Here is a 25,175-nt window from a genome sequence, read left to right on the forward strand (position 1 = left end):
TGTGCTGATCACATGCACTCTCCCAAGAAAAAAAACCCCTTTAGCAATACACTCCAAACTGAGCATGTGCAGCTTGTCTCTTGGCTTCTCTTCTAGCAGGAGATGGATTGGGGACTGTGGAAGAAGGGGAGGATCAGAAAAGACAGGATCAAACGGCCTTTTTACACAATGCAGAGGATTAAACCCTTAGGTTCCACAGTGAGTATAACAAGCATGCTTTACTGCATATACAGACTGATTTTACTGTTGTGGGTTTAGTAACACTTTAAGTTTACAAACTTCAAGATTGTTCAGATAAACAGCTATAGGCTAGAAATATTTGAAATATTGTATTTTTCGGACAATAAGACACACTTTTTCCCCCAAAAATATGGTGTAAAATGTCTCTGCATCTTATGGTCTGAATGTACATCAGGTGCCGCTCCCCACCGACGCCGGCACCGCCCCACCGACGCTACCGGCACGCCCCCCCCCCAATGCCACGTTAGTACCGGCACGCCCCCCCGAGCGCCGGGCAATCTCCCGGTTTGTCGAGATAGAAGACAGAGCAGCCCAAGCGATGGCAATGGTAAGGCTGCAATAATGGCACAGGTCGGGCTGCAACAATGTCACAGGTCAGGCTGAAATAATGGCACAGGTCAGGCTGCAATAATGGCACAGGTCGGGTTGCAATAATGGCACAGGTCGGGCTGCAATAATGGCATAGGTCAGGCTGCAATAATGGCACAGGTCAGGCTGCAATAATGGCACAGGTCAGGCTGCAATAATGGCACAGGTTGGGCTGAAATAATGGCACAGGTCGGGCTGCATTATTGGCAATTGTCAGTCTGCATTTTATTGGCTCTGGCAAGTCTGCATTTCTTTGGCACAGGCCAGGCTGCATTTCATTGTCACTGGTAAATATTTTAGTACACCATTTGGTTCAGAATATTTTTTTTTTTGTTTTCCTCCTCTAAAACCTAGGTGCGTCTTATGGAGCGAAAAATACAGTACATGTGGAAATGAATGTATGTTTTTACATTTTGACCATACATATGCTTTAACCACTTCAGCCCCGGAGGGATTTACCCCCTTAATGACCAGGCCATTTTTTGCGCTATTTTAACTGACAATTGTGCGGTCGTCCGACGCTGTACCCAAATAAAATTGATGTCCTTTTTTTCCCACAAATAGAGCTTTATTTTGGTGGTCTTTGGTGACACTTGACACTTTTTTGAGGAACCAGTGACATTATTACAGTGATCAGTGCTAAAAATATGCATTGACACTGTATAAATGACACTGGCAGGGAAAGGGTTAACTTCAGGGGAGATCAAAGGGTTAACTGTGTTCCCTCAGTGGGTTTCTAACTGTGTTGGGGGATGGGCTCACTGCATGGACACTCTAATCCCTGTTCCCAGGGCCATCTTTAATATTGATTGGACCCTGGGCAAATATTTTCTTGGGCCCCCCCTTCCAAGCAATTTCGTTTTCCACCTGCTATGAGACATACTATAACTAGTAGCTAGGCTCAAAATCAGTTTACTGAATCAGATCAGGCAGCGATTGTGATTGGTTCCAGAGGTTACAGTGTATCATTACCACCTACTGACTGGTTGCTAGAGGTTACAGCACAAATTATGGCTTACTGATTATTTGCTAGAGGTTACAGCACATGACTTCTGCTTGTTGATTGGTTGCTAGAGATTACTGTACATCAATACTGTTCACTGTTTGGTTGCTAGAGGTTACTGAACATGCTTACCATTTACTAATTGGTTTCTAGAGGTTACTGCACATTATTACTGCCCACTGATTGGTTGCTAGAGGTTACTGCATATCCTTGCCGCTCAATGATTGGTTGCAAGAGGTTAGTGCACATCATTACTGCTCATTGATTGGCTGCTAAAGGTTACAGCACATCATCTCCTCACTGCCTGCACACCATGTACTGGGGAGGTGAGGGGACCCATCAAAAGACAGAAAACTCCTAGGGATCCTAGGACTCCTGGGATCAGTGGCAGTGGTGGGGGAGGGGGGAGGTGAGGGTGATCAGTGGCAATACTGGGGGGCTGATGGGATCAGTGGTGGTGGGATGGGATTAGTTAGGAGGCAGTACATTGTGTCAAATTCTGAATCATGTAGGGCAAAGCTAGAAATCTTTGGCAAGTATACAGTGGGGAATTTTTCACTGACCACCAATGTAATGGGGAATTTACAATGTCCACCAATGTGAGGGGGAATTTGCACTGCCCACCATGTCACGGGGGATGTTACACCACCCACCAAAATAAAGAGGTATTACACTGACACTGACAATGTAATAGGAGCATTGGCATTTACATCAACCACCAGTGTAAGGGGGATATACAATGACCTCCATGTAAGGGGGAATATATACTGATAACCATTGTCGAGGAGATTTGTACTGACCACCAATGTAAAGTGACACTTATACACCAACCACCAATGTTAGGGGGGATTTACACTGACCACTAATGTAAGGGCAATTCTGTACTTACCACCAATGTAAAGGGAAATGTACACCGATCACCAATGTAATGAAGAATGTACACTGACAACCAATGTAAAGGGGCATTTTACATCAACAACCAATAAAGGCGCATTTCTACACTGGCCACCATTGTAAGGGGGGATTTACAATCACCATCAATTTAAAGGGGGCTTCTACATGGACCACCAATGTAAAGGAGGATTTGAAACTGACCACAAATGCAAGTTTGGATTTTTTAACAATTAACAATATAAAGAGGAGTTTTTACACTGGCCACCATTGTAATGGGGATTTACACTGACCACTAATGTAATAGGAGCATTCACAGTAACCTCCAATGTAAGGGGACCTTCACACTGGCCACTAGTGTGAATGAAAGGATTGTACACCAAGCCCCAATGTAATGAGGAGACTTACACTGACCACCAATGTAACTGAGACATTATCCTGCATTCTCATTTTTGTGTATCGCGAACGCATGCAAAATCGCTTTACTGACTCCACAGAAACACAGCAGTGCCATGGAGTTCATATGCTCCAATATTCATGGTGCTGTGGCACCATGTTATTGTGAAAAAGGGCTCTGCCTCCAATTTGCTTACCTTTGCAGAACAGGCTGATGTTAGGCTTAATGACCACAGTTGTAGGCAGGACTTTAAAGCATGTCCCTTTACCTCCCCAGTGGGCAGCATTCAGCTAAAATAATGGTGGATATAACCTCAGGGGGGGCATGAAATACATATGAATGCTGCCTCTATTTACATATGAATGTCGTGGTCCAGGGCTATTTACATACAAATGCAGGTTATTTACATGTAAACACAGGGTCTACAAGTGAGTCATCTGTACACAGCAATAGCGCAGAGCTGGGCAGCATTTGTAGCAGCACTTCACACTGAGATATCGGACACAGCACAGGACTAAAACTTTAAGGGACAAGGAAATTTAAACTGGCATAGTTGGAAAGTATAAGGCAGCTGCTTTGGGCCACACAACAATGATGGGGCCCAGGGTATCCAGTGGCATAATGTGGGGGTGCGTGGCCCCGGGCGCAACATTTGAGGGGTGGGCGAAATTCTGCTTCAGTGAGTGTCACCCCCCGGCTCCGTCCTCCTAATTTCGATCTCCTGTATCCCCGCACTTCGGCCGCCATGTTTAATCTCAGGCTGGCCCCTGGTGCTCTCGGATTGGGCGAATGGGGTCACTTGCAGCGGTGGGGCTGGCCTATCCTCGATCGCTGGTGAGCGGGGCTGGGCTATCGTCGATCACTGGTGAGCGGGGCTGGCCTCCGCTTAGCTGTGAGCCACCACTGTCTTCCCCTCCTCCTGTCCTCCAGACTGGATCCCAGATCATTTTCCCATCATGGCAGGCAGTGTGACAGACCGCAGAGGTAGAATGCAGATGGAAGAAAAGCAGGTGAGAGACTCCCTCGTGAGTCGTGTTGCTGGTCCGGGGGGAGCGGACATGGTCTGGAGGGAGGGAGCAGCCAGTAATTCTGGCCAGTGTGTAGTGTAGTTGTCTGGTCAGTGTGTAGTGTAGTGGTCAGTGTAGTGTGTAGTGGTCTGGTCAGTGTGTAGTGGCCAGTGTTCTGGTCAGTGTGTAGTGGTCAGTGTAGTGGTCTGGTCAGTGTGTAGGGGGTCAGTGTATAGTGGTCAGTGGTCTGGTCAGTGTGTAGTTGTCAGTATAGTTGTGGTGGTCTGGTCAGGGTAGTAGTCAGTATGTAGTGTAGTGGTCAGTGTGTAGTTTAGTGGTCAGTGTGTAGTGGTCAGTGTAGTTGTCAGTGGTCCGGTCAGTGTGTAGTGGTCAGTGTGTAGTGGTCAGTGTAGTGGTCTGGTCATTTTGTAGTGGTCAGTGTAGTGGTCTGGTCAGTGTGTAGTGGTCAATGTAGTGGTCTGGTCAGTGTGTAGTTTAGTGGTCTGGTCAGTGTGTAGTGGTCAGTGTAGTGGTCTGGTCAGTGTGTAGTGGTCAGGTCAGTGTGTAATGATCAGTGTAGTTGTGTGGTCAGTGGTCTGGTCAGTGTGTAGTAGTCAGTGTAGTGGTCTTGTCAGTGTGTAATGTAGTGGTCAGTGTGTAGTTTAGTGGTCAGTGTGTAGTATAGTGGACAGGTAGATCAGTGTAGTGGACAGCGTAGTGTAGTGGACAGTGTAGGTCAGCGTAGAACTTAGATAGGTTAGTGTTGTGGTCAGTATAGGAATCAGGTAGGTCAGTGTATTGGACAGGTAGGTCAGTGCAGTGGTCAGTATAGGAATCATGTAGGTCAGTGTAGAGGTTAGTGTAGTGGTCAATGTAGGAATTGGGTAGGTCAGTGTAATGGTCAGTGTAGGAATCAGGTAGGTTAGTGTAGTGGTGAGGTAGGTTAGTGTAGTGGTCAGGTAGGTCTGTGTAGTGGTCAGAGTGTAGGAATCAGGCTGGTCAGTACTATTGTAGGAAGGGAAGGGACTCGGGGAGTGCTAAAAGTACTCAGGTTAGGGGGCGCAAATTACTTGCCTTGCCCCTGGCGCTGACAACCCATGCTATGCCACTGAGGACAGCTGCCCCTTTTGCCCTACCCTAAAGACAGCCCTGCCTGTTCCTGATTAGCAGGAACACTAGATCAGAGTGTCCATGCCTGACAGCATGGCGGTCTGCTTGTTTACATCGGCAGACCGCCATTCTCTCTCTGTGGGAAGCAATTGTGGGTAGCCGGCAGACATCGCGTCTGCCAGGCCCACTGATTGGCTCTCCCTGTAGCCAATCAGCGCGTGATAGTGGCTATGGCGGCGCGCATGCCCCCCAGTGGGTATTGACAAAATCATATACAGGAACGTGATTTTGCGAAATAGAGCCGCCTTGCTGCAGTATATGCATGGCAGGTGGTTGGGAAGTGGCTAAAGTGGTTGTAAACTTTAGATATGAAATATGAACAAAGCATATCCCTTTATAGTGTGTACTTGTCTCCATTAAGTGCACTAAATGTCATTTCTGTCTGCTGCTTTATCCCTCTCCATTTTGACAGCAAGAGAAAAATAGTGACAGGGGAGGGATCTCCAGCTGGTTGACAGCCTCAACTGTTCCTGTGTGCTGTGTAAAGAGGGGGGCGCCCTTTCCCTCCAATCAGCTCTCAGAGATCTCCTCACTATGCAGTTATGCAGAGTGTAAAATCAGCTCCCATCCCTTTTTTCCGATTGCTCAGACAAGCTTTATAAATTGTGCACTTTTAATAGCTGTAGAGAAGAGAAAACCGCAGATAAACAGGTACAACTTATGTAGGAGGATTTGTTTTGTCACTTCACTGGGTAAAGGTAAGGGTTTACAACTACTTTAAACAATGTCAAAGATAACAAAGTAAATAACCTCACCTGTTGTGAATACAGTATATTTCAAAGATAAAGTGTCTGGATCTGAGCCAGTGCTAAATTACACATTATGAGTGCAGCTGAATCGCTATTAGCTTGTAATTTTAAATAACTAAAGCAGTATTAAACCCAAAACCAAAATGCATTATATTGAAGCTCTTAATTGCAATCATTAGATGCGGTGGCTGAATTTGTTTTCTTTCTTCTGGCTTTTTTCCCTCTGTTTCCACCTGGCGATTTGGCCAGTAACACACCTCTTATATTAGAGTGCCCCACTCTGGCTGAATGAGCACAGGGGGCACGTTTGGACAGCAGCAGTATAAGTCTGGAGGGAGGAGAGTGTTAGATGTACCAGCAGATTTTGATACACTAACAAGCTGAAGCCAAACTCCAGCTAATCTCAAAATATGCTACAGTGGGCTGTAACATTAGCGACACTGAAAAATCAAAGCTATAGAAATTGTGTCCCAATTCCAATACATATATCATAAGTCCATCAATAAAGTTCATATGGGGTCTGAATCCAACTGAATCCCGTCACCACACTGCGTGTGAGAAATCCCCTAAGGTAATGAACTTACCAGATAGATCAAAGTAATTTGCTTGTATTAATCAATTCTTTTAAGCAGGCACTGCATCTTTCCATCTAGATATTGCTCGTAACAAGCAAGAGAATTGTACACATAGCATAATCCAATAAAGATTTATTTCACCCTCTGACGAAGTGATGACGAAACACGTCAGAACATGACCACGCAGCTACCTACGCCGTCCGACCAGCTGTCTTCTCAACCCGGGAACGCCGCTCTTTGAGATATCAGCAGAGTGGTGAGAAATAGACATGCGAGTGAGACGGGAGTCATTGCAATACTATATGCCTGTTTAATTCTTATGATTTGTAAGTGCGCATTTGTAAAGGGGGATTTTTAACAACCAAATAAATCTTTATTGGATTACGCTATGTGTACATTTCTCTTGCTTGTTACGAGCAATATCTAGATGGAAGGAAGAAGTGCCTGCTTAAAAGGACTGATTAGTACGAGCAAATTACTTTGATCTATCTGGTAAGTTCATCACCTTGGGGGATTTCTCACACGTGATCCCCATCTCTGTCCAGCGATGTCCACAAGTGTCTCGGGCGTCCGAGACCCTCCCTCCTGATTGGCTGAGACACAGCAGCTGCGCCATTGGCTCCCCATGTTTGAGTAGACACAGGAAGCTGTGACTCGGCTCGGGTGCCCCCATAGCAAGCTGCTTGCTGTGGAGGCACTTGACAGGAAGCAGGGGCCAGGAGCGCCGAAGAGGGACCCAAGAAGAGAAGGATCTGGGCTGCTCTATGCAAATACACTGCAACAGAGGAGGTAAGTATAAAATGTTTGTTATTTTGATTTAAAAAAAAAAATGAGACTTTACAGTCAGTTAAGTGGTTAAACTGACCTCATTTGCAGACAGAATTTCATCCCTTTGATCTCTAAAAAAACACAACGAACGATACAATGTTTCGTTTTACCTCTCTTTCAGCGCATGTTGTTGATAAACAGTACCAGTGTCTTTTTTTTGACAGCTGTGAGCGGGGAACGGCTCTGCACTTGTTACATGAATTGTGGAAATACCGGATTAAAATCATGAGGCGGGTTGAATCAAGATCGCGATTTTGTAACGATTAATCGTGCAGCTCTCTCTGATGCATCAGTACAGTGTGTAAGAGGCCTACAAGCGGTGATTGTAGCAGTTAGGCATTGCATTGGTTACCAAAGGCTGGGTACCTACAGTTTCCAATGATGGAAATACAGCACTGCACAGCAAGCAGGAGATGTAATGAGAACTAGGAGACTCATGTAACTGCTCTTTAGGTACTCCAGTTTGCTTATACTACATCATGTGCAAAAACTTTTTAGAGTTCCTCTTTTATTCACATCCCATTTTCTTTCCCTTATCTGCTTGAGCTTCTAATAGACGTATTCAACTTTTTTTTAACAAAAGAAGAAAGCATATCCATTTTTTTAAAGTTGTTAAAGGCTGAATAGAGTTGTCAGAGGTTTTGTATGACTTGTGTGGAAGCCCCTGGTCACATTTTGTACTAGTTCTCTGACTGAGTGTATGATCCAGTATTGAACATGTTCTATTTTTGGATGTTCATGTTTTTCATATTCATATTTTACAGTGCATCTCTCATCTCAAAGCAAAGTTATAGCCAGAGCTTTGTAAAAAAAAAAAAAAAAAAAAAAAAAAAAAAGAAATCTGTTTAAAACAATATATCTTATGAAGCTTATCTTATAATTGAGTACTAGTTTAGTTTATTAGACTTATGCCCTGTGCACACGATCGGACATTGATCGGACATTCCGACGACAAAATCCTAGGATTTTTTCAGACGGATGTTGGCTCAAACTTGTCTTGCATACACACGGTCACACAAAGTTGTCGGAAAATCCAATCGTGCTGAACGCGGTGACGTAAAACATGTACGTCAGGACTATAAACGGGGCAGTAGCCAATAGCTTTCGTCTCTTAATTTATTCTGAGCATGCGTGGCACTTTGTGCGTCGGATTTGTGTACACGCGATCGGAATTTCCGACAACGGATTTTGTTGTCGGAAAATTTTATAGCCTGCTCTCAAACTTTGTGTGTCGGAAATTCCTATGGAAAAATGTGTGATGGAGCCTACAAACGGTTGGAATTTCCGACAACGAGGTCCTATCACACATTTTCCATCGGAAAATCCGACCGTGTGTACAGGGCATAAGATTGCACTAATCTAATATAGGCTTGCCATAGACATAATGGGGAGGATTTTCTTTAATTGGAGCATGCAAAATCTGGTGCAGCTCTGCATAAAATCAGCTTCCGGGTTTTATTGTCAAAGCTTAACTGAACAAGCTGAAGTTAGACGTTTATTGATTACAATGCCCAGCTGCACCAAGTTCTGAGTGCTCCAATTTTAGTAGATCCTCCCAATGTGTATTTTTAAAAATATCACATGCTAAACGCAAATAAATCAATTACTAGTTCATTGGATCATATACTACATCAGTGGCGGCTGGTGGTATATTTTTTTGGGGGAGGGGGCAATCCGTCCTACGCCATTCCACCCCCCCAGCGGTCTGTTCTCCCCCTCCCCCACCCCCTTCTGGTCAGTCTATCGGTCCCTGCACTTACCCCATCAAGTTTGCGTTGGCTTCACCCTGCGTCTCCTTCCTTCTCTGTGGTTAATAGAACCACTTCTCCTCTTGGCCAATTGGGTCTCAGGACCCACTTCCTGGGCTGGGATTCAGGAAGACAATAGCAAATATTGATTTGCTATTGTCACACAACTGGGTGGGCTCGGGACGCAGTGCCAACCCTTTTTTAAAGCCAGTTAGAGCCTCCGGCTCTAATCACATGCTTCAAAAAACAAACAAAAAAAAACCCATTGGAATCCATGCATCCGGCGCCCTGCATGTAAATTAGGGACCGGGGGCATGGATTAGGGGACCGGCACCCCTGCACCCCATATGGTGTGGCTGCCGCCGTACTACATACCCCTGCACCTATCTATATCACTAATTGCAAAAAAATATAACAATGTGTACCACAAAAGTTTAAAAAATCAACCTTTTGTGTATCACATTTGGGTAAAAATCTAAAACGCAATAAGAAATCACAAAATTTGAACACAGAGAATCAAAAACTTGAAGGCAATACTGTACAGTATAGCACAAACAAATGACAGCGTCCATAGATTACATCTTTCCTAATATCTTTTTGCAATATGTGAATTCATGAATATACAATGGTGCTAAAACTCTTGTGATCTCCACCTTCCCCAGTGGTCTCCCAACATGATGAACTTAAAGAAAATAAAAGGAAACCATAGCGCTCTCCATAACATCCAACAACTTCATTATAAAAATAAAAGTTACACTTACATGTGTTTAACCCCCTTCCTCCCAGCCTATTGTAATATGACACCTAAGCGGGAGCTCTGTTATCCTGGGAGGCCATCATATGATGTCCTCCCAGGATCGTGCCTCACAGACCGCTCTCCGGCATGATCTGTCACCCGTTGTGTTCAGATCATGCCTTTCATTGTGTACTATTGTGATGAGCTCTGAGATTGGTCACAGTGATCACGTGTTACAGACAGGGCCAATCACAGCCCATCTGAACCATGTGATTAGCTGCGGCCAATCATAGCTAATCAAAATAGTAAACAGTAAATGAATAGTTTTCATTCAGAAAAAAATGGTTGCTTATAAATGTAAAATTCAGTTGTAAGCAATTATAGTGTGTAAAAAAAAAAAAAAAATTCAGATCACATTCCCAGAGTAGTACAATGTTACATAACACTGTATTGCTCTGGTCACTGCATGTAAAAAAGAAAAAACATATTTTACAAATTAAAAAAAACATTTTTTTTTTTTTTTTTTTTTACATACTGTCACCAGTCAGTGTCCCTGATCATCGCCACACCAGTTATTTGATGACACTGTACTGCACTGGTGACAGTATAAAATTTTTTTTTTTAAAGCGGAGTTCCAGCCTAAAGGGAAAAAAATTAAAAATAAAGTCAGCAGGTACAAATACTGCAGCTGCTGACTTTTAATATAAGGACACTCACCTGTCCAGGGAGCCCGCAATGTTGGCACCCCAAGCCGATCTGTCTGTTTTTTTAATTTCTTCATTTTCCAAAAAATTTTGACAAAAAAATAAACTTAAAAAACTCACATGCCTCCTACTAAATACCTTGAGCTGTCTGTGTTTCAAAAAGGGGTAATCTTGGGGATATTTGTACTGTCCTGGCATTTTTGGGCCTTTACTAAATGAGATATGCTCTCGGTACATCAGGATTGATTGATTTTCAGATATACACCATAGTTTGTAGACACTATAACTTTCCTACAGACTAAATACTATACACGGATTTGGGTTATTTTCACAGTATAAAATTTGGCCTAAATTTATGAAGAAAGATTATTTATTTGCAAAATGTTATAACAGAATTAGTTATATGAAGAAAAAACTTTTCTTTCAAAATTTTTTTCATTTATTTAGCAAAAAAAAAAAAAAAAAACTGCGGTGATTAAGTACCATGAAAAGAAAGCTCTATTTAATAAAAATTATAATAAAATGATAAAAATGGAAATAAAATAAAATGATAAACATTTCATATGGGTACAGTGTTGCATGACCATGCAATTGGAATGGAAATATCTTCCCATGCAGTGGGACTGCCCCCACACTCAAGGGTTAAATGTTCATTTATGTCAAATCACATGCCAAATTGGCGGCTATTGCTGGCAATGGCACCGTCCGAATCGATCCCCAAGAGTACTTTCTGTACTACTTTTGGCGACTTCGGGGTGCGATTTCAATAGACATCTGTACAGAAACCTGCACAGATGTCTCTGAAATCGCCCCAAAGTCAGGACTGATATGCGGGAATGAAATCATGCGCGTTCAGCTGAACTCGCAAAATTTCATTGCCACTGTCAGTGTGAACCTAGGCTTACTGACACGATCCTCCACTTTCAGCCAACTTGCCTGTGTTCCAGCACCTGACAACTAAATATTGCGGCCTAACTGCAGTGTTTGGACCCTGTCTAGTGATTGGCCAGAGAAATAATAAGTGTTTCTGCTGGTGGTGGGGCCCTTGATCTCACATTGGAGCACTCACCCTCAAGTAAGTTTAATACAAATAAGAATGGCCAAAGGTCCTCTCACCACCACATGTAGGTGTCCTTCAATCAGCAGTCAGTTCCCTGATGGTCACTCCTAAAGGCTAGATGAGGCAGGTCACACTATTTGCATCACAAAGGGAGCAGTTGAGATGTATGCCTTACAGTCTGTCTGGTGCAATAGTAAAGGTCTGTAGAAGAGACTGTCCCCCAGCAAGAAGTTCTACTGGGCTGGATATCTGTAGATGAGCAGGAAGCAACAGGCTATGTATTTGTTATATCTCTGTCCAGATTTGTTAAGGTTTCACTTGCCAAAGTATTTAAAGTGATTGTAAAGGATCGTTTTTTATTTTTTTTAAATAACAAACATATCATACTTACCTCCACTGTGCAGCTTGTTTTGCACAGAGTGGCCCTGAACATCCTCTTCTGGGGTCCGCCTTCGTCTCTCATGGTTCTTCCCCGCATCAGATAACCCCCTAGGAGAAGAGCTCTCCTGATGGGGTTACCTTGCAGGCACGCTTCCGAGTCCAGCATTTGCATCCACAGACACGAATGCCGGACTTGGCCCCCCCCTGGCGCCCATTCATTGGATTTGACGTCATTGGATTTGATTGACAGCAGCGGGAGCCAATGGGTGTGCTGCTATCAATCTATCCAATCAAGAGGAGGAACCCTGTGGAGAGAAGGACAGTGCGTCCCAGCCGAGGAAATGAAGGGGCTCAGGTAAGTAAAATGGGGGGGCTGGGGGGCCGGTGACAGCCAGGTGTTTTTTCACCTTAATGCATGGGATGCATTAAGGTGAAAAAACATGAGGGTTTACAACCCCTTTAAGTATAGTCCTGCTCTTTTTTAATGCATTTCAGATAGATAACCATAGGTCATGTGTCTGTTAAAGCTCTGTCAAGCTCTGCTCAGGTTTGCTTGTTTCCAGCTTCCTTATACTTGCTTGTTACTGCTCTGTGGCCATTACTTAGTGTCAATTGCAGTGAAGAGTTCTGGGAACCACTAGGATTTCTGGCCAATCTCCACCATCAGAAGCTCTGGTGAAGACCAACTTGTACTTGGATTCTGTGTACTGAGAGAGCTAACATCACCTACCAGAGGATATCTTAAAAGTATCCTTCACCATGAACAAGGTAAACAAGAGGATCAGGCTCTGCATACAATATCAGGCTGGCAGGCAGGGCCAGTGTTCTGTCAAAATAGCCAACTCGTCAGAAACTTCAACTACTAACTTAGTAATTGGAGATTTTGACGAATTGTTGTCTAGACATAACAGTGGCAACTTAATACAGTCCGGTGCATGATATTATCAGCGGAGATTGTTACTCTGCACGATACTAGCCAACAAAATGGCCGCCTCCGAGGCGGCGACAACTTTGTCCTCGTTAGCCGCTGTGCTGTCAAAACAGCTAAATCTTCCTGTACCGGACTGTATTCGGTTGCCGGTGTTGTGTCCAAACAGCAATTTGTCAAAATCTGCAATTACTGATGGTTTAACCCCTTTCTGACCGGCTCATGCCGATATACGTCGGCAGAAGGGCACGTACAGGCATATTAACGTACCTGTATGTTGCCCTTAAAGACGCGGCAGCTCCGTAAGTGTGATTGATGTCCGCAGGGATACCTGCGATCGTCTCACGGAGAGGAAGAATGGGGAAATGCTAATGTAAACAAGCATTTCCCCATTCTTCCTAGTGACAGGACACTGATCACTGCTCCCTGTGATTGGGAGCGGTGATCAGTGTCGTGTCACACATAGCCCATCCCCCCTACAATTAGAACACATCCCTTGGACACACTTAACCCCTGCAGCGTCCCCTCCTGGTTAACCCCTTCGCACTGCTCGCTGTATAAATGTGAATGGTCCCAAAATAGCGGCAAAAGGGTCCGATCTGTCCGCCATAATGTCGCAGTCATGATAAAAATTGCAGATTGTAGTAGTAAAAAAAAAAAATTATTAATAAAAATGCCATAAAACTATCCCCTATTTTGTAGACGCTATAACTTTTGCGCAAACCAATCAATAAACGCTTATTGTGATTTTTTTTTACCAAAAATATGTAGAAAAATACGTATCGGCCTAAACAGAGGAAAAAAAATGTTTTTTATATATCTTTTATAGCAAAAATTAAAAAATATTGCCTTTTTTAAAAATTGTTGCTCTTTTTTTGTTTATAGCGCAAAAAATAAAAACCGCAGAGGTGATCAAATACCACCAAAAGAAAGCTCTATTTGTGGGAAAAAAGGACGTCAATTTTGTTTGGGAGCTATGTCGCACGACCGCGCAATTGTCAGTTAAAGCGACGCAGTGCCGAATCACAAAAAACGCTCTGGTCTTTGGCCAGCCAAATGGTCCGGGGCTGAAGTGGTTAAAGAAACCGAAAGTGAAATGGTTGGAGTTTCTGACAAGTTGGCTAATTTGACAGAACACTGGTGCCAGCATTAGGTGGGTTAGGCAGCCACCTGAGAATGCTAGCATGAGGGGAGCAGTAAAATCAGAATCCCCAGTCACTTGCTGGGGATTCCATACCTCCCACCTGTTCTGGATATGGTCCCACCACGAATACTGGCTGAATCCTGACACACTCAGGCACTTGGCTGTACTAGTCAGCCTGGTCGGGGTGTGACTAAGTACCTGCCCCGCGTCTCTTGCTCCTCCCCTCTATTCCAACTCTCAGCCTGTCTGTGTGTCAGGTATAGTAAGATCCGCAGGGTTCCCTGCCCGACCCACCTCCCAGGATCTGTAATGCATGGATAGCCTGTGGCTGCATCTGACTAATGGAGGCCTTACTCCTGCCCTGAGTATGTAAGTGCCCACCACTGCTCCATACAGGGAGCATGCTGCCTGCATTGGGGGAATACAGTCTGGTATATCGAGGACATTGAGCCTGGTATATGGGAGTATACAGTCTGGTATATGGAGGACATAGAGCCTGGTATATGGGGGTGTACAGTCTGGTATATGGGAGGACATAGAGCCTGGTATATGGGAGGACATAGAGCCTGGTATATGGAGGACATAGAGCCTGGTAAATGGAGGACATAGAGCCTGGTATATGGATGACATAGAGCCTGGTAAATGGAGGACATAGAGCCTGGTATATGGAGGACATAGAGTCTGGTATATGGGGTTATACAATCTGGTATATGGGGGTGTACAGTCTGGTATATGGAGAACATAGAGCCTGGTATATGAAGAACATAGAGCCTGGTATATGGGAGTATACAGTCTGGTATATGGAGGACATAGAGCCTGGTATATGGAGGACATAGAGCCTGGTATATGGGGTTATACAGTCTGGTATATGGGGTTATGCAGTCTGGTATATGGGGTTATACAGTCTGGTATATGGGGGTATACAGTCTGGTATATGGAGGACATAGAGCCTGGTATATGGGGGTATACAGTCTTGTATATGGAGAACATAGAGCCTAGTATATGGGGGTACACAGTCTGGTATATGAAGAACATAGAGCCTGGTATATGGGGGTATACAGTCTGGTATATGGAGGACATAGAGCCTGGTAAATGGGGGTATACAGTCTGGTATATGGAGGATATAGAGCCTGGTATATGGGGGTATACAGTCTGGTATATGGAGGACATTGAGCCTGGTATATGGGGGTGTACAGTCTGGTTTATGGGAGGACATAGAGCCTGGTATATGGGGGTTTACAGTCTGGTATATGGAGGACATAGAGCCTGGTATATGAGGGTGTACAGTCTGGTATATGGGAGGACATAGAGCCTGGTATATGGGAGTATACAGTCTGGTATATGGAGGACATAGAGCCTGGTATATGGGGGTATACAGTCTGGTATATTGAGGACATAGAGCCTGGTATATGGGGGTGTACAGTCTGGTATATGGAGGACATAGAGCCTGGTATATGGGGGTATACAGTCTGGTATATGGGAGGACATAGAGCCTGGTATATGGGAGTATACAGTCTGGTATATGGGAGGACATAGAGCCTGGTATATGGGGGTATACAGTCTGGTATATGGAGGACATAGAGCCTGGTATATGGGGGTATACAGTCTGGTATATGGAGGACATAGAGCCTGGTATATGGGGGTATACAGTCTGGTATATGGGAGGACATAGAGCCTGGTATATGGGGGTGTACAGTCTGGTATATGGAGGACATAGAGCCTGATATATGGGGGTGTACAGTCTGGTATATGGGAGGACATAGAGCCTGGTATATGGGGGTATACAGTCTGGTATATGGGAGGACATAGAGCCTGGTATATGGGGGTATACAGTCTGGTATATGGAGGACATAGAGCCTCATATATGGGGGTGTACAGTCTGGTATATGAAGGACATAGGGCCTGGTATATGGGGGTATACGGTCTGGTATATGGAGGACATAGAGCCTGGTATATGGGAGTATACAGTCTAGTATATGGAGGACATAGAGCCTGGTATATGGGGGTGTACAGTCTGGTATATGGGAGGACATAGAGCCTGGTATATGGGGGTGTACAGTCTGGTATATGGAGGACATAGAGCCTGGTATATGGGGGTATACAATCTGGTATATGGGAGGACATAGAGCCTGGTATATGGGAGTATACAGTCTGGTATATGGGAGGACATAGAGCCTGGTATATGGGGGTATACAGTCTGGTATATGGGAGGACATAGAGCCTGGTATATGGGGGTATACAGTCTGGTATATGGGAGGACATAGAGCCTGGTATATGGGGGTATACAGTCTGGTATATGGGAGGACATAGAGCCTGGTATATGGGGGTGTACAGTCTGGTATATGGAGGACATAGAGCCTGATATATGGGGGTGTACAGTCTGGTATATGGGAGGACATAGAGCCCGGTATATGGGGGTGTACAGTCTGGTATATGGGGGTGTACATTCTGGTATATGGGAGGACATAGAGCCTGGTATATGGGGGTATACAGTCTGGTATATGGGAGGACATAGAGCCTGGTATATGGGGGTATACAGTCTGGTATATGAAGGACATAGAGTCTCATATATGGGGGTGTACAGTCTGGTATATGAAGGACATAGAGCCTGGTATATGGGGGTGTACAGTCTGGTATATGAAGGACATAGGGCCTGGTATATGGGGGTATACAGTCTGGTATATGAGAGGACATAAAGCCTGGTATATGGGAGTATAAAGTCTGGTATATAGGAGGACATAGAGCCTGGTATATGGGAGTATACACTCTGGTATTTGGAGGACATAGAGCCTACTTCGCCTAAGTAGACAAAAGTTCTTGCTCCGACCCAGCTGGCAGGTGAAAGCAGTACCTGGTTGTAGCCCAGCTGTCCTGCTGCTCACTGCCTGCTATTTCTATTTGTATAGCACTCTCCTCCCTCTCCTTGTTACTTGGTCTCCCCACCACACACAGCACTCCTCTTGTTCTTGCCAGCTCACCCTCTCATCTCTCCCCATATGGCTCTTCCCGGTCTAGTGGGCAAGATCCTAGTCTAGCTGCTGATGCAGCCAATCACAATTCCGCTCTCCCCTTTTCCGCCTCTCCCTGACACACTGTCCTGTTTCGGTTGAAGAACAGTGACAAAATACAGTGGTGAGACTGTTTGAGCTGTGTGGTGTTACTTTTCTTATTTTTTAATTCTTTAATATAGATCTATGTTTGTCACAAGCATGTTTAAAGAGGAACGGCAGTCTGCACACATAATTTGTAATAAAAACATCTTTGCCACTCTGAAGCTTCCCTCCAACCACTTTGCATATTATTTTATATATACTGTGATTGTGTACTTGCCAAATATGCTGCAGAAATCTCCCTCCACTGAGTCTGGCTGCAACCATTTTAACTGAGGGCAGCTGAAGCTGCTGTCTGTTCACTTCCTGGATTTGCACAGACACACAGAGGCTCACCTCCAGCTCTGCAGCTCTCATTGGACCTCCTATAACTTATCTCCCCCCCCCTCCTTCCTGGCCAACTCTCACGAGAGTGAGAGAGAGTTGGCGCATGATGCCCTAAGCCTAGGATTTTACCAGACAAGAAACAGGAAGTGGTCTGTATAAGGTATTTACTGGCAGAAAAAAACATGTTTTACTATCCAAAGTTAAAACAACAAGGGCAGAGGATTTAATAGATGGAAAGATGAAAAAAAGACTGAAGTTCCGCTTTAAATTCACTTAATATTTACTGACTTGTTACCCCTGCTGGAAGTCTGTTCTAAACATCAACTACTCTTTTGGGAAAAAATACCTGTTAAGGTTATTTTTGAACTTTCCTTCTGCTAGTCTGAGATCAAAACTAAACTTAGAAGGTATTATTTTACTGAAAAATTGGGTGATGCTTGGAACAGACTTCCAGCAGGGGTAGTGAGTTAATCAATAGTACATCCATTTTAACATGCTTGAATCAAACACTGATTTAAACGCAGACAAAAAGATTAAAAAAGAATGTCACAATTGCCACATTGTTCCTTATATTTAATGAGGAATCGTGTGTGGTCTTTCAGGGATCCAACTGAGAGTATCTGATTGGTAGACCTGAGAAATTCGAACTTTATAAATATAAGCTGCAGCCTGGTCCTTCATCCCAAAATGTTATTTCAGTTGTTGGTAGCGCTAATAGATTGAATCTTTTTCTGACTGTCTTCCAAAGTATCAATTCTTGGTGCAGCAACCACTGTAAAAATAACTGCATACAAGGTTGATATGTACTTGTTTGAATTAAATCATTTGGCTATTTGTTATAAGCTTTGGCAGCAATACATTTCTACCTTGCTCAAGCATTAAAATTATTGGTCCACCTATTACCTATCACCCAACATGTCTTGTTCTCAAAAAAGATTGGAGGTTTGAAAGCACATGAAATACACAGATTATTTTTTACCTGTATATAGTGGAGATGTTCCGCATATCAAACCCTGATGAGTTTATAAGTTCCAGAAATGCTTTTGCAAGATCTTGTGTGATATCATACACTGTATCCAGCTGCTTTGTGGCATTGTCATAGCTAATAAACATGCGAATCTAGGAGTAGAGTGTCACACGAATTAGTTCCAGAACAAGTCTAAGCATATGGAATGTTTCACTATCTTAGAAAATGTTCTCTAGTTAGACAAATTTTATGTCACAGTGATTTTAACGAACAGCTGTGTTTGTGGCCTGCATACGTCAAGAAAAACTTGAAAAAATATGGTTGGCAGTCTATATTATCTATCTATCTATCTATCTATCTATCTATCTATCTATCTATCTATCTATCTATCTATCTATCTATCTATCTATCTATCTATCTATCTAGCTATCTAGCTATCTAGCTATCTAGCTATCTATCGTTAAAAATACTTTGGCAGGTCACACAGTTCACATATATGTATTTCAACTGTGCATTGTGTTCCTCATCTCTAGTCCAACCTTAAAGTGTTATTAAACCGAAATCTATATAAACTGTTATATCACATTGTGTCCATACTCACTTTGGCACTAGAGCATTCTATTTCTATAGAAAAAACTGGTTGATCCTGCTGTTTACTGTCCCTTACTCCTTGTCTGTGTCCCCGCTGCAACCTGAGATTGTTAAGACTAGCCATTGCCATATCTACTGAGCATGTTCCAGTTTCAGTTTCCTTCTACTAAGCTGTTAATCCATCTCCTTTTTATCTGTGCAGCCCACATGACTATAAAGTCACATATATGGCCGTATACACAGTGATACATAAAAGTCCCCTACCCCCCTCCTCTTCCATGTCCTCGTATTGCTAAACACTATGGGGGTGGGATATAAGATGCTGAATAATGGAAGCTCCACCTCCGTTAGTCCCAGCACATACACACCATAGACACTGGCTGGAGGGGTGTAATTGGCAGAACTTCCTCCAGATACAGTGCCTTGAAAACGTATTCATACCCCCTTGAAATTTTCCACATTTTGTCATGTTACAACCAAGAAAACATAAATGTATTTTATTGGGATTTTATGTGATAGACCAACACAATTGTGAATTGGAAGGAAAATGATAAATGGCTTTCAAAATTTTTTACAAATAAATATGTGAAAAGTGTGGCGTGCATTTGTATTCAGCCCCCCTGAGTCAATACTTTGTATAACCACCTTTTGCTGCAAATACAGCTGCAAGTCTTTTTGGGTATGCCTCTACTAGCTTTGCAGAGTGAAATTTTTGCCCATTCTTTGCAAAACAGCTCAAGTTCTGTCAGATTGGATAGGAAGCATCTGTGAACAGCAATTTTCAAGTCTTGCCACGGATTCTCAATTGGATTTTGACTGGGCGATTCTAACACATTAATATGCTTTGATCTAAACCATTCCATTGTAGCTCTGGCTGTATGTTTAGGGTCGTTGTCCTGCTGGAAGGTGAACCTCCACCCCAGTCTCAAGTCTTTTGCAGACTGTAACAGGTTTTCTTCTAAGATTTCCCTGTAAATGGCTTCATCCATCTTCCCATTAACTCTGTCCAGCTTCCCTGTCCCGGCTGAAGAATAGCACCCCCACAACATAATGCTGCCACCACCATGTTTCACAGTGGGGATGGTGTGTTCAGGGTGATGTGCAGTGCTAGTTTTCCGTCACACATAGAGTTTTGCTTTTAGGCCAAAAAGTTCAATTTTGGTCTCATCCGACCAGAGCACCTTCTTCCACGTGTTTGCTGTGTCCCCCACATGGCTTCTCGCAAACTGCAAACAGGACTTCTTATTGCTTTCTTTTAACAATGGCTTACCTCTTGCCACTCTTCCATAAAGGCCAGATTTGTGGAGTGCACGACTAAGGCTGGGTTCACAATGAGGAACGGAGCATCTCACAGCAGGGGATTCGGTGTGTCTCCATTCATTGTTTCAGGTCCAATTTCAGCCCGAATTTTTGGCCAAATTCAGAAATGAAATGGACCAGGAAACACACAGAACTCCTGTACAATTTGCACCTGAGCCGCTCCGAAGATGTGTGAACCAGCTCCATAGAGAGCAAGGCACAATCTCCTGACATGCAAATTGGATGCGGGGAAACTGCATCCAATTTGTATTAAGTGGTCAATTTATATTAACCACTTGACCTCTGGAAGATTTACCCCTCTTCATACCCCTTTTTTTGTGATACAGAACTGCGCCACTTTAACTGACAATTGTGCACTCATGCAGTGCTGTCCCCAAATAAAATGTATGTCCTTTTTTCCCACAAATAGAGCTTTCTTTTGGTGGCATTTGATCTCCTCTGTGGTTTTTATTTTTCTGCGCTATAAACAAAAAAGACCGACAATTTTGAAAAAAATAAACGGAAAATTTTCTATCAAATACTTACCGTAATTTTCCTTTCCTGATGGACTCGTATGGGTTAACCCCACCTCCTCCCAAATCCTATAGGACCCCACTCCCATAAATTCTTGTTCAGAGCCAGAGGCCGCCTTCCGTAACTAGCCTACTCATGACACTGGGAGGGAACTCCTGCTGCCATGGAGTCCATCAGGAAAGGAAAATTACAGTAATTATTTGATAGGAAATTTTCAGTTTTCCTGACAGACCCCATGGCAGCATATGTATGGGAATTAACTAGCCATATTCCTCATGGGTGGGTATTTCTTAACAAAACACTTGAATTTGTACCGTCAATAGTCCGGACTTTCAAACCAAAATAAATAGAGGATAAAGAAGCAATCTCTATACAATAATGAGTAAAAACAGGGTATTGACCATGGACCACAAGGCCATCCTACAGAATCTATTAGGAACCACATGCTGCAAAGCCATGCAAGATGTAGAACCACTCCTGGTCAGGCGAACAGTCATCCATCTCCAAGGAGCCAAGCCCTCAGTTCTGTGAGCCTGTCGGGTGGCCTGGGCAAGCCATGTCACAATCGCCCTAAATGGAATCATTTCTTGGTTCCTATGGATGACTGATGTGCCCTTGGGATTTGAAACAAGCATAGCTAACAGCACTGCTTGGACTGGAAGAACGTTAGGAGAGGTTCTCCATGACCAAAGCTTCAATTTCTGAGGCTCTTTATGCCGACGTGATACCCACGAGAAAGGTGAACTTGACAGAGAGGTCCTTAATGGAGACAGACCTAGCACACTCCGTTCCAACTCCCGAGAGTCGAGAACAAGAGGGAGGTTCCCTCTGGGAAACCTCTGCTAGCTCCAAGGTCTGAGCCAAGTGCTGCCTACAAGAATTGTTAAACAGAAGGACGCCTAGACCTGGTCACATCTGTAAAGGTTGATAAGGCTGACGCTTTGAACTCTGAGGGAGCTGACCGATAAGGCCAGAACTACATCCAACCGGAGAGGGCCCGGGGTATTTTGAACTTCTAGTTCATTACATGACCTGTCAGCAGTAGACATGTATTATAGGCCTTTGAACAGATTCCCCCATAAACTTTGTGCTCACCTTAGCATTCATGAGAGCGGAAGAGACTCTGGAAGAATGGCCGAGGACCTCCAATCTCAAGACCCAGACCATCAGGTGCAACCGCACTAGACTTGGATGTAGAATTGCACCTTATGGCAGAAGGTCTGGCCCGAGGGTAAGGGGCACCAGGTTCAGGTAGCAGAGCTGTGCTAGCAAGGGAAAACATGGTCTGTTTGGCCAATAAGGCATCACTGCCACTACTTCGACAACTTCTGTTCTGAGTCTTCATAGAACCTAAGGATGACTGGAACTGAAAGAAGCACACAGGCCTCGCTGCATCTCCAATGATTCGTCAGGGCATTTGACCTGAAGCCTTGGGGATACCGGCCCCACGTATAATACTTCTCAAACTTCTTGTTGCACAGGAAGGCAAACGGCTCGACTTCTGGACTGACCCCCAGGGACAAAATACGCCTGAAGCCCTCCCCATAGAGAGACTATTCTTATTGTCCCGTTGGCCTCTGGAGAGAAAGTCTATTAGAATACTCTGGACTCCGGAGACATAAGCCGCAGGAATGTTGGCTAGGTTCTTCTGAGCCCAAGACATACTTGGCTCGACTTACTGTCATAGAGAACAGGCTGCAAGTCCCCCCTTGTCTCTTAAATAGGTGACCTCTGTAGTGTTGACTAGCCTAAGAGGACTGAGGCTTCCTGTTTAATGGTTAAAGGTCTGTAGGGTGCAGGAGGCTCCCCATAGATTCACACTGTTTGACACAATCTTGTGAAGGTGACAGCCCCACCTGCCTTGCATTATCCTCGACAGGCAGTAAGCCCCCCCCACCAGATATTGCTGGCTTCAGACATGGTTGTAAACCAGGAAATGGGGGGGCAATGAAATAGCAAATAAGTATGTTACTCCATTGTCGCCGGTTATGTAGGTGACCTGAAATCTGCTCCCTGGTTCCCACTGCTGGGGAAACCCCTTCCGGAAAGGGCCATATTCTCCAGAGCATCCACTTGTCCATTGGATCCAAAGATACCATAGTGTCCATAATTCTGGACAAAGAGGCACACCGGTGGGAAAAGGACAGGGCCAGGAGTATTCTATTCCAGATCACCAGGAACCAAAGGCAAAGCAACGGTCCTCTAGATTGTATCAAATTGAGACCCGAGGTACACAAGAGACTGAGCGGCTCCAGGTGTCTCTTTTCCATATACAGTTGCCCACCTAAAACCGAAAATTGAAAAAGACCTGAGCTCTGGGCTCCAGCAGCTGCCCTCTGTCTTGTGAGAGTCAGAGAAGGTCATCCAAGTAACAATGCAGGTGCATGTTTAAAGTGGAGTTACCCTTTAAAGTAGGCAGCAGAAAGAATTGTGGTTAGACTGGCAGGAGACCAAGGCTGATGGCAGATGGGCTAGGGGTCGAGGCATACAAATGCATAATACGAAACTCAGGTCACATCAGGACCTGGATCTTAACCTGAAAACTCCACTGTGCCTGGCAATGTCTCTTCTTGCTGAGCCACCTGTGATGCTCCCCTTGTTCAGATAGACTGTAAAAACTAATAAGACTTTGAAAAAGCCTGCAAGGCAACGTTGAAAGCCAGAATGGTGGACCAGTAGGCTGGAGATGGCTTGACCTACGGTGAACCGAAGGAGCTTGCAGAAGTCTTCTGCAATGGGCACAAGAAAGTAAGCATCTTTAGGGCTATGGAAATGAGCCAGTCACCTGGCTGGACCCCCTATAAATCAGGAACAATCTCTCCATCTTCTCCTTTCAACGGGAAAGGGTTTTAGGTGTGTGAGGTCTACCACCGACCTCTGCAGGCTGCTCCTCTTCATGCTCCTATAGAGGGGCGAGTACACCCTTTCCTTAGAGTGAGGTATATCCATGGGACTAATCTGAGATGAGGAGGACCTCTGAAAGGCCATGCTTGCCCTTGAGGAGACCACCTTGTCACTCCAATAGTCTGAGACTTCAACTCCGTAGCTTCTCGGATACCTGAGCTGGTCTATACAAGTGTGCGACCCTCACATGATCTGAACTGTCTTCCTCTAGCCTAGCGGGTCGCGGTCCTGAGCTCGAGCTCTGGGCTATGGCGTTGTCAAGGTTGTTGCTGAATAGCGAAGAACCCTCAAGGGGAATCCTGCATGAGCCTGTATGGAAGTGGAATCCGTGAGCCACCGATGGAGCCATCATGCCCGCTTAGCCATTATGGATAAGAGCACAACCCGCGCCACCAGGCGGATGATGTCAATAGAGGCCTCACTTAGGAACACCGACGCCAACTTCAGCTCTTGCACCGCTAAACTTTTGGCTACCTCTCCTGGGGACACTTTGCACACTGCATCAGCATTCTCCGTCCAAGGCTGCATTGCCTGAGACATGGCTGTAAGGGCCAAGGCAGGTTTGCTGGCCATACGTGCCGTCACATAAAACCTCCTGAGACCTCAATTGAATCTTCCCTCGAGACCATCCTTAAAGGGTACCACGTTCCTTATGGGAAGAGTGACATGTTTTGAAAGTCTCATCAAGGCCGCATCTCCGGGTGCTTCACATCCACATTCTTGAAGGGATAAAGCTTCGCCAGCTTGCTTGACAGAAGATCTTCTCCCTGCTTTGCTCCATTCATCTGTAATGATATCCCTTAGCTCCACAAGGAGCGGGAAGTTAGAGCGCTCCCTTCCAAGGAGTTTGAAAAACCTTGTTCTACCTGAGATACCGCTGGCTCCTCCCATCTTAGAGCCTCCTTAATTGCCCCTATTAAGGCAAAATTGAAGCCCCCCCCCCCCCGAAGATTTCACCTCACTGTCTGGAGTTCTCATGGATGCAGAACCTGGCTGGGAGGGATCCTACTCGTCCTGAGCCTCCCCAATGGGAGAGCAAGCATGCTATAGTGGCTGTCCGGCTCTGCGTGTGGCTTGTATGCCGCTCTTTCAGGGACAGCTGCACCACATGTTTTAGTAGAGACTCCCATCAGCTGGTTGCCAGTCTGTTTCTCTCCGATCGCCTGGGTATAACATGGCTCACATAGAGACTTCTCTCGGATATGGGTCCTGCATCCCCAGCAGGCTCCTTCAACGAGGCAGCTATCATGGCGGTGGGGGAGATGTTTGGGGGGAGGAATGATAGCTTCTCCCATGGTGTTGGGTCCTAGACGGAGATCCAACTATGCTGCGGGTTTGCAAGGTTTCTGTCTTCACATGCCGTGTGCTGGTGATTAGACCTAGAAGGACTTAATGAAACAAGACAGACAAAAAAAAAGAAGTGAAAGCCTAAAGAAAAAACTCCATAAGTGCTAAGACAATCAGGAATTAAGCAGCCACACCAGCTTGCTGTGTAAGATCTGACCACAAGGAG

General features: G+C 44.6%; 1 protein-coding gene across 1 annotated transcript in view; it reads right to left on the bottom strand.

Annotated features, from left to right (window-relative positions):
* OTOA (otoancorin) overlaps positions 1-25,175 on the bottom strand; it is a 176,114-nt gene that overhangs the window by 117,645 nt on the left and 33,294 nt on the right. Inside the window, exon 7 of the mRNA XM_073635201.1 lies at positions 18,347-18,486. Coding sequence (XP_073491302.1) covers positions 18,347-18,486 — 140 coding nt within the window. The remainder of the gene's footprint in view (positions 1-18,346; positions 18,487-25,175) is intronic.

The sequence above is a fragment of the Aquarana catesbeiana genome, linkage group LG06 (assembly GCF_042186555.1).
Source record: "Aquarana catesbeiana isolate 2022-GZ linkage group LG06, ASM4218655v1, whole genome shotgun sequence".
NCBI lineage: Eukaryota > Metazoa > Chordata > Amphibia > Anura > Ranidae > Aquarana > Aquarana catesbeiana.